This window comes from Phyllobates terribilis, unplaced genomic scaffold, assembly GCF_046119375.1.
Source record: "Phyllobates terribilis strain yellow unplaced genomic scaffold, ASM4611937v1 Scaffold_11__3_contigs__length_659146591, whole genome shotgun sequence".
Lineage (NCBI taxonomy): Eukaryota > Metazoa > Chordata > Amphibia > Anura > Dendrobatidae > Phyllobates > Phyllobates terribilis.
The window spans coordinates 594,369,145-594,379,268 of record NW_027362771.1 but is presented as its reverse complement, the minus strand read 5'-3'; the positions used below and the strand labels follow the sequence as shown (position 1 = coordinate 594,379,268).

General features: G+C 41.8%; 1 protein-coding gene across 1 annotated transcript in view; it reads right to left on the bottom strand.

The window, feature by feature from the left end:
* Nucleotides 1–262: 262 nt before the first annotated feature.
* The window catches only part of LOC141167070 (uncharacterized), a 28,092-nt gene continuing 18,230 nt past the window's right edge, over nucleotides 263–10,124 (bottom strand). The window contains exons 10-12 of the mRNA XM_073654411.1: nucleotides 2,324–2,430; nucleotides 1,600–1,676; nucleotides 263–1,302 (exon numbers count right to left, since the gene is read on the bottom strand). Of these exons, the coding sequence (XP_073510512.1) occupies nucleotides 1,267–1,302; nucleotides 1,600–1,676; nucleotides 2,324–2,430 (220 nt within the window). The 3' untranslated portion in view covers nucleotides 263–1,266. The remainder of the gene's footprint in view (nucleotides 1,303–1,599; nucleotides 1,677–2,323; nucleotides 2,431–10,124) is intronic.

The following is a 10,124-nucleotide window of genomic DNA, read 5'->3' as shown; positions in this document are numbered from 1 at the left end:
ACACTCTGTCTTTGAGGCCATAACTCCTACCGTAATCAGATCCATCCAAACATCTATAATATATGTTATGAGTCTAATAAAATTATATTGTGGCACTGTGTTAGCCAGAAAATTCGATGTAAGTACTTTTATGCCCAAAAAATGACAAAGGTATCACACCGAGAATACTTTTGTCATTTTTGAACATACAATTATTTACATCAAGTCTAATAAAAAAAAATTGGATTCTTCTAAATATAGGAAATAAAATATCCTGGCGGCATTTAGATGGTATTTATTTTTTATTTTATTTTTGGTTCATTTTCCCCTCAATGTATCTTAGATACAAATATTCAAGAGATGCATTTTAGGTTTTGTCTTACAGTAATTCACAGCCAATAGCTTTGTGAGCCTTTCTTTAATATAAAGAATATTGAAAATCAAATAAATTAAAAGCCTTACACTAATAAGGAATAAATAAAAATGAGGTAAAGTGATAGGAGCATAAGAGATCATTCAGGACAGGACGGGATGGAATATTGGCATGTGAGAGGAGAGTCCGTGAACTGAAAAATAAGTCCAAAAGTATACTCCAAAGCGATGTAGAACATGTCACGGAGGAAATATTCAGTCAAAGAAGAGAAGAAATGGAATAATCAGTTGAGATGCCTTATTATAATTTGGCTACAGTGCGATGGTTTGGCTACCTCTGTTCTGGTGACTATGAAACCTTTGTACTAAGGCTATAATGTAGTCTTATGGTGTAAAAGTTGGCTAGAAATGTATCTAACACAATTCAGGACTTTGATGAACTGTTCCCTCCCAACTGATGACGTAAGACATCATTTAAGAAAAAGACATTATTGTTGTAGAATTGACCTTCTCAGTGGTTGAGCCTTCACACTTATTGGTATTGCCAATGTTGGTTTCGCTGTTCATTGGGCTTTCCAGAGGAGATCCAAAAGAAAAACATGTAGATGGCCACCTGATTTCCATTATAATTTTAGTGGTTGTTCTTGCACAATTATTAATAGGGTCTAATTACTTATTTGTGGATTTACCCATGACAAATAGAGCTTAATGACAAGTGAATGGTTCCAAAGTCAATTCCAAAAGAGAATGTTGACTAGTGGCCTTTGGACAATATGTCAGAGCTTGATAATTGTGTGGTGTCCTGGTAGATCAGTCCAGTTCTGGTTATTGACATGTAATATGGTCCATTACTAAGGAATGTTGTAAATAACTAGCAGTTTTGGACTCCATTCCCATACTGTCCTGAAGGTCACTTTAGCCAAGAGTCACCTGTGGTCTTTGAATCTTGACCTAGAGAAAAAATAAATAATATGAGTTTTTGAGAAAAGATCAACTAAAAATGTTTAGATAAAAAGTTCAAAGAATATAGATTCAATATACAGACTAAGTTTAAGAGGTCTTGTCTCAAGCTGGTAGCCACTTTTTTATATGCCCTATTAAACCACATGGAGGTCACAAAAGGCCAGGGCTTGGCACCATTGGACGGGTGACTATTTACTTGAAGTCTTAAAGTGTAAAGAGTTAAGAAGACCAGGAGACAACTTGATGAACATGAGATAGAGCAAAGACATTGACCAATGATCTCACCTCATGTGTGGTATCGATCATTTCTAAATTGGGCTTAAATTTCTCCTTCTTAGATGAAAAACTGTCCTTGGAAGAATCTGCAGAGAAGTGAAGATGAAGAAAACATTCAGGTGGCTTCATAGATAGGGAGATCGTGAATGCTTCTCCATCTTAAGGAGAACATTTTTATTTTTATATAGGAAGTTTTATTGTTCATCCTAAGATGCATTGCCTAAGACCTAGTCAGCATCGGGGGTGAGACTTGTCATGATGTTGCGACATCATGATACTTGTTGCCGGAGCCTTACTCAGCCTGGAACAGAGTATTGCCATAAAGAACAGAGAGAGCAGATGAAGCAAGAGTAGCACCAGTGTGGAGCTGTGACAGCGAGAGAGGTGAGTAATGAGGTGAAAAAAAGTTGTTTTTTTTTACTTTTTAACCCCTTTTCTGGCCCTCTGCAGTTCAGCAAAATGGCGGACGTCTGCCATCTTCCTGGATTAGCATGAAGCAAGTCACAGAAAATTTGGATTCAGGTGAAACCCAATTTTTGGAGAATTCGATGTGCATCAAATTGATTTGATCCTCTTTATATTAAACCTAAACAAAATGGTCTTGTTCTAATCAAATCAGATGATGTTTTTGATAAGTGTATGGGATCTCACACAGCAAAGGAACCAATTAATTTACATTCTCCCCTCTAAAAAGTGAAGGATCCTTTTATGATAAATAATGAGGCAACTGTACCTTGATCTATGTTATCTACATTGACGTCCAGATTGTTGATACCAACATGCCAGTCTTCTACTGTGTCATCATACCAGTTTTCTTCTTCATCATTTGCAAATGGATCCCTGAAATGATGTCATAAATCCAACAAAATAAATAACTAAACCAAATGGTTATACAAATAGAATAGTTAAAGGGATAGTTCAGTTTAGAAAACCCTCTTTCATATACCCTACTAGGGAATTCTGAGTTAAACGCGTCATGCATGGTAGCAAAAAGTGTCTTCTGCACTAGAGAACCTGTCCTGTCCTGTATTCACATAAAAACCATTGATCTGAATGGACACTATGTAATTCTTCACATCCCATGTGATGGCACTGTAGGGATATTGAACAATCACTGCCTGATTTCCCCACAGATCTCAGTTGATCGCTAGTTGTCCAATCATGGGGATAATTTGGGATCAGCTTATTATATTATTACTAGATGGTGGCCCGATTCTAGTGCATCGGTTATTCTAGAATATGTATGTAGTTCTTTTATGAAGACTTAAGAATAATGCAATGAATACACAGGATTTTCCGAGGGGTTAAATTCCGCACCAATATCTCTGATTGGTCGCGTCCGGCTGGCCGTGACCAATCAGCGAAGCAGGGTTTAAAGGGGTTGTCCACTACTTTAAATTAACTCCCAATGTAGAGATGGTGCCCGATTCTAACGCATCGGGTATTCTAGAATATGTATGTAGTTTATTTATGAAGATTTAAGAATAATGCAATGAACACACAGGATTTTCCAGGGGGTTAAATTCCGCGCCAATATCCGCGTCTATTCATTGATAGAGCGCGTGGTGGATGCTGGGTGTGACACGATGGGGGATAACCCCGTCCACAACCTGTCACTCACCGTGGAACGGGGAACAGGAGACCCCTGGCTGCAGCCCCAAATATTCGTGACGTAAGCGGAAGCAAGAGCCGGCTGCAGTCAGGGGTCACATGCTGCCTGTGCGCGGTCAGCGATAGCGCCGCGCACAGGCAGTATTGGCAACATGAGGTATTTACGAAATTCATTAGGGGCCCCGGGGGGATACATTGGGGGGTTAATTTAAAGTAGCCGCGCCAATATCGCTGATTGGTCGTGGCCGGCCGGGCGCGACCAATCAGCGAAGCATGGTTCAAATCCCACGCTAATTCGCAGCTGGACTGCGCCTGTCCCTGATTGGTCGCGGGCGGCTGGCGTGACCAATCAGTAATGCGGGATTTTCGTTACAGACAAACAGACAGAATTAGACAATTATATACAGTATATAGATTATTTGCTCTTCTAAACAAGTAGGGATTGTCCCAAGTGGAGATCCCTTGTAAACATCTCATTTTAACAGTGGAACATGAACCCACCCCAAGTATTATTGGTAGAGATGGTCAACCTTCATCTTTCTACTTGTGGCAGTCAGGATTAGAAATGCTTATAAATTATATAAATTTGGAGAACCAGTACTCCAACAAAGGTAAAGCTGATGCCCATCTCATTTGCCAGCCCCATCTGTGGTTACTGGGGAAGGTAGGTGGTAATGGCTGGTACTAGGTAAAGCAGGTTCTGACCTAGAACCCATGTTCAGTACTGGATGATACAGTGCGCTGTAAAGACAGCGGCATTCTCCAAACTGAGTGCTCCCCTTTGCAAGATCTCCACCATTCCTGTGACCACAGGACTAGTAACTTTCTTATCTTTATCGCTTTTATTTTGATGTGACTGTATATACTGTATTGTCCTTTCCCTTTTGTAACATCTCTTGTATATTTTTATAAGCACTGCCTACTTGTTAGAATAAATATATAAAATGTAATAGCTTTGTTCCTCTTGCTCTACAAGTTGCACCACTGAAGCCTCGTAAGGCTCAACGTTATCATGTCCAATCGGCATGTAATAAAACAATTTGATTTTGGCAGCTAGGTTATTTTTTGTTATTGCGAAACTTGGCAGTGACCATACCGAAGTATATATATATATATATATATATATATATATATATATATATATATATATATACCCATATTTTGGATCATCTCTGGTCAGTTGCTGGACAAGGGTGGAATCAGATGTGTATATAATATACATTCACTTTGAAAGTGCCCAATAATCTGCCCAGTAGCAACAATAGAAGCCATTGTCTTGTCTTTCAATCGTCAGTCAATTGTGTGATTGTCCTGACAATTGGTGGCAGCAGTGGGATATCTTTCTGAACTCTTTGACAAATTGGTGGCAATGGTGGAACATCGTCGTGATCTCTCTGACAAATTGGTGGCAGGCGGGTGTTGTTTTGACAGGGGCATTTCAAACTTTAAATACAATAAACCTTTTTTATTAATTTGATATCCCCTGTAACTGGGACAAGTATATTAGCCCCAGTTACAGTGGATATGCAGCCTACTGACTGCATAGCAGAGCTTACTGGGCCTCCTAGGATTTAGTAGGGTTGTTTTCCCTCCTTACACCCAGCATTCACATAACCACTGGTTCCGGTGAAGTCAGCACCATTAGTGCTTCCTATACTGTATAAACAGTGCTTGTTCAGCACTGTGAAGGCAGCGAAAGAGAAGGCAGAGACAGTAATAAACTTTGTAGTAGTGTATGATCGATTGAAAATGCATTATTATATAGTGATATTTTAGAAAGTCACTAGAAATAGAAAGTAAAAAGTCTATGGACGGCCCGGTGGTATTAAAGGGAGTTAGTGCGCAACCGTTGTTTTAATTTTTATTGAATAAATGAATAGTACATATGAAAATAAGAAACTTTGCAATATATCTTATCAGAAAAATCTGCTTCTTTCTCCTCCTCAACTGATCTTACGCTCACAATTGATGGATAAAAACTGTATTCAGTGAATCAGTGAAGACAGATCTTCCCATTACTGAGAAAGTGTTAGAACCTTGCTGTTAGGTTTTTTTTCCTTTGCTGGTCACATGACCTTGTTGGCCTATTTAGTCCTGCTCCGCCCTTCTGGCTTTGCTGGACTTCATTGTATATCTACTTTCTAGCTAGCCTGTGCTCTGTGTCTTGCTCTGTTAGTTTGCTTGGTCTACGGACCTCTATGTTCTATCTATTTTGTTTGTTCGTCTGTCTGCTACTATTTCTGTTAGGAGGTGTCCCATATTCCTCCCAGTCCTTAGTACTTGTAGGGATTCCCTCCCCACATCTATAGGTCTTCGTACAGACTAGATTAGGACTTTAGCAGGTCTGATCGCAGGATCAGGTTCCCTGTTACATCGTAGGGATTCAGCTGAGTCTCATAGTAGGGACAGATCTCCTCTCTTTCCTTAGCTTTGGTAGCAGAACATAACAGTAAGTCCAGCCAGCAAATTCTCTAAGGAAAGATTTTTCTGTTCCATCATGGTGTCGGTTCAGGATTTGGCTCATCGCCTGCAGGGACTCTCTCTGGAAGTGGCCGAGCTCCGTCAGCACGTGAGTAACTGTCCTGGAGCACATTTCTTGGAGCCTAAGGTATGTTTGCCGGATTTGTTTTTTGGTGAACACCGAGAATTTTTTTCATTTAAAAATGCTTGCTTATTGTATTTTCGTTTGAGACCTAAGTCCTCTGGGGATGAATCCCAGCGCGTAGGGTTCATAATGTCACTTTTGCGCAAAGAGCCTCAGGAGTGGGCCTTTTCTTTGCAACCTAGTGATTCATGCTTCAGATCAGTGGATAGTTTTTTTTCTGCTTTGGGACTATTATATGATGATCCTGACCGTGTCGCATCAGCTGAGACTGAGTTGAGACGTCTAAAACAAGGATCGGGTAATGTGGAAAAATATTGTACACATTTTCGTCGTTGGTCCACTCAAACAGGGTGGAACGATTCTGCTCTGAAAAGTCTATTTCTTGCTGGGCTCAGTGAAAGGGTTAAAGACCTGCTAATTGCTTATCCTACACCTGAGGATTTGCAACAGGCTATGCAATTAGCTATACGGGTGGATAGGAGACTGCGTGCTAGGGTTAATGAGAGCAAATCCTCTGCTATGTCAGTTTCTGGTTATGATAATGTGTGTACTAACAGTGGTGAACCGATGGAGATTGGATCGGTGGCACCTCGCTCCCAAGAAAAAGACCGTCGTTTTTCGCAAGGCTTGTGTTTCTACTGCGGAAAATCTGGTCATTTGATTAAAGGCTGTGAGCTTCGTATGAAGAAAGAAAAAAAAATGGTCAGTCACGCCCGTATTGCCTGTTTAAATTCCAAGGGTATATTTTTAGCTGCTTCCACGATTGCTCAGGAAAAATTAATGGAATTTCGGGTGTTTGTTGATTGCGGGTCTACACTGAATGTAATTGATGGGGGATTCGTGGAAAAACTCAATTTAAAACCTGAACCTTTGTCATCCCCCATTGCTGTGGTTTCTGTGGATGGCTCTCCTTTGAAGAATATTACTCTCAAGGTCAGTGAATTTCCTCTCACTATTAATGGTGTTCACCATGAGAAATTGGATTTGGTAGTGTTGAATAACTTGCCTTCTCCAGTAATATTGGGTTTGCCCTGGTTAAAATTTCACAATCCTGTACTGGATTGGTCTACCAGTGAAATTAAATCCTGGAGCCATAAATGTTATGACAAGTGTTGTAACGGGCGTATTGCAGCTTTGGATAGGGGAGAATTGCCTGTTCCTATTCAGGATTTTTGGAGAGTTTTTTCTGAGAAGGAATCGCAGGTTGTGCCTCCCCATAGAGACTATGATTGTTCTATTGAATTTGTCCCTGGAGCGACTCTTCCTAAGAGTCGTTTATTTAACCTTACTATTCCTGAGAGGAAGGCTTTGGAGGAATACATACAGACAAGCTTGGCCGCCGGTCACATTAGGCCCTCTAAGTCTCCTGTGGCGGTTGGATTTTTTTTTTGTAAAAAAAAAGGACGGCGGTTTACGTCCTTGTCTGGATTTTCGTGAGATTAACAAAATTACGGTACGCAATCCTTACCCACTGCCATTGATTCCTGATCTGTTTAACCAGTTATTGGGGGCCAAGTGGTTCTCTAAAATTGACCTTAAGGGGGCATACAATCTGTTGCGCATGAAGGAGGGTGATGAATGGAAGACTGCTTTTAACACTCCTGTGGGTCATTTTGAGAATCTGGTTATGCCTTTTGGTCTCACTAATGCTCCTGCATTTTTTCAGAATCTGATTAATGACATCCTTAGACCTTTGATCGGTAAAAATGTGGTTGTGTATTTGGATGACATTTTGATTTATTCGCCAGATCTGGAGTCTCATTGGCGGAGCGTGCGTGAGGTATTACAGTTATTAATGGACAATTCGCTTTTTGCTAAGCTGGAGAAATGTGAGTTCGCTGTACAGAGAATTAGTTTTTTGGGCTACATTATCTCCAGCAAAGGTTTTGAGATGGATCCGGTTAAGGTTCAGGCTGTGCAGGAATGGCCTAGGCCTATTGGTTTGAAATCGATACAGAGGTTTTTGGGTTTCGCCAATTACTATAGAAAGTTCATAAAAAATTTTTCTAGTATTGTCAAACCTCTGACTGATCTCACCAGGAAAGGTGCTGATGCGGTTCAGTGGTCTTCTGAGGCCATTGAAGCTTTTGTGTATCTCAAGGAGAGGTTCACCTCTGCTCCCATCCTTATGCAGCCTGATGTTACTAGGCCGTTTTTGGTTGAGGTTGATGCTTCCTCTGTGGGGGTTGGCGCAGTATTGTCTCAGGATAACGGGGATGGATTACATCCCTGTGCCTTTTTTTCAAAAAAATTTTCGGAGACTGAATTGAATTACGATATTGGTAATCGGGAATTATTGGCTATTAAACTCGCATTTGAACACTGGCGCCACTTCTTGGAAGGTGCGGAATTTCCCGTTCAGGTTCTTACGGATCATAAAAATCTGATATATCTTGATGCTGCCAAGCGCCTGAATGCCCGTCAGGCTAGGTGGGCACTGTTTTTCTCGCGGTTTAATTTCTCCGTTGCTTACATCCCTGGTACTAAGAATGTTAAGGCGGATGCCTTGTCTCGCAGTTTTTCTCCCATAGTCGGTGCTGAGAAAGAGGAAAACATTTTACAAGAAGGTGTTGTGATAGCTGCTTTAGACTCCGTTTTGGAAGATGAGATTCTTAAAGCTCAGGAGAATGCCCCATCTAACACTCCTCATGGGAGGTTGTTTGTGCCTGAGACCTTTAGGAGAGATTTGTTTGTTGAGTGTCACGAATCTCGGTTGGCAGGTCATCCCGGAATCTCTGAGACCAAGAGACTGGTGGGTCGCAGTTTTTGGTGGCCTGGATGGCAGAAGGAAGTCATTAAGTGGGTGCGCCAATGTACTATATGTGCTAGATCTAAGTCCTCACATACTCCTGCTGCGGGGTTGCTTTGTCCTTTGGAGGTCCCCAGTGCTCCTTGGACACATTTGGCTATGGACTTTATAACTGACCTTCCCCCCTCTGAGGGTTTTACTGTCATCTGGGTGGTCGTGGACCGCTTTAGCAAGATGTGTCACTTGGTTCCCTTCGTCAAACTGCCCTGCGCTAAAACTCTCGCTAAGGCCTTTGTCAAGGAAATTGTCAGACTTCATGGCGTTCCTACTGACATTGTTTCTGATAGGGGTCCTCAGTTCGTGGCTCGTTTTTGGCGTGCCTTTTGTGACAGGTTGGGAATTCATTTGTCGTTTTCGTCCGGATATCATCCTGAATCTAATGGCCAGACAGAAAGGAAAAACCAGGATGTTGAGCAGTTCTTGCGTTGTTTTGTGGCAGACAATCAGGAGGGGTGGTCTGAGTTTCTGCCACTTGCCGAATTTGCTCTGAACAATCATACATCTTCTTCTGCTGGTTGTTCGCCTTTTTTTTGTTGTTCTGGGAGACATCCGTCGTTTGGGTCGTTCTCCAAGTTGGGATCTGCCGTGCCTGAGGAGGAGAATTTTTCCGGTGATTTGGAAAGAGTTTGGACGGATGTGCGTGGTAATCTTCAGGAGGCCAACAGAAAATCTAAAGACTACTTTGATAGGAAACGACAGGAGGTTTTGTTCGCTGTTGGTGACATGGTTTGGTTGTCCTCTAGGAATCTGCGGTTGAGGATTCCTTCTAAGAAATTGGGTCCCAAGTTTGTAGGGCCCTTTAAGGTGCTTCAGGTTGTCAACCAATCTGCTGTTAGGTTGGAGGTTCCTACCTCCTGGAGAATTAATCCGGTCTTTCATGTCTCTCTGTTAAAAAAAGCTGTTGTGTCGGATGGTGACGCCTCTGCCTCTGTTCCTCCGGTGGTGGAGGACGGGGAATATGAAATTTCTCGCATCCTTGACTCTAGACGGTATAGAGGTAGTTTGCAGTATCTTGTGGCCTGGAAAGGTTTCGGACCCGAGGATAACTCTTGGGTGAGGTCAGATGATGTTTCCGCGTCCAGACTTATCAGAGCGTTTCACAGGAGATTTCCTGATAAGCCTGGTCCTAGGGGATCCGGAGGATCCTCTTAGAAGGGGGGGTACTGTTAGAACCTTGCTGTTAGTTTTTTTTTCCTTTGCTGGTCACATGACCTTGTTGGCCTATTTAGTCCTGCTCCGCCCTTCTGGCTTTGCTGGACTTCATTGTATATCTACTTTCTAGCTAGCCTGTGCTCTGTGTCTTGCTCTGTTAGTTTGCTTGGTCTACGGACCTCTATGTTCTATCTATTTTGTTTGTTCGTCTGTCTGCTACTATTTCTGTTAGGAGGTGTCCCATATTCCTCCCAGTCCTTAGTACTTGTAGGGATTCCCTCCCCACATCTATAGGTCTTCGTACAGACTAGATTAGGACTTTAGCAGGTCTGATCGCAGGATCAGGTTCCCTGTTAC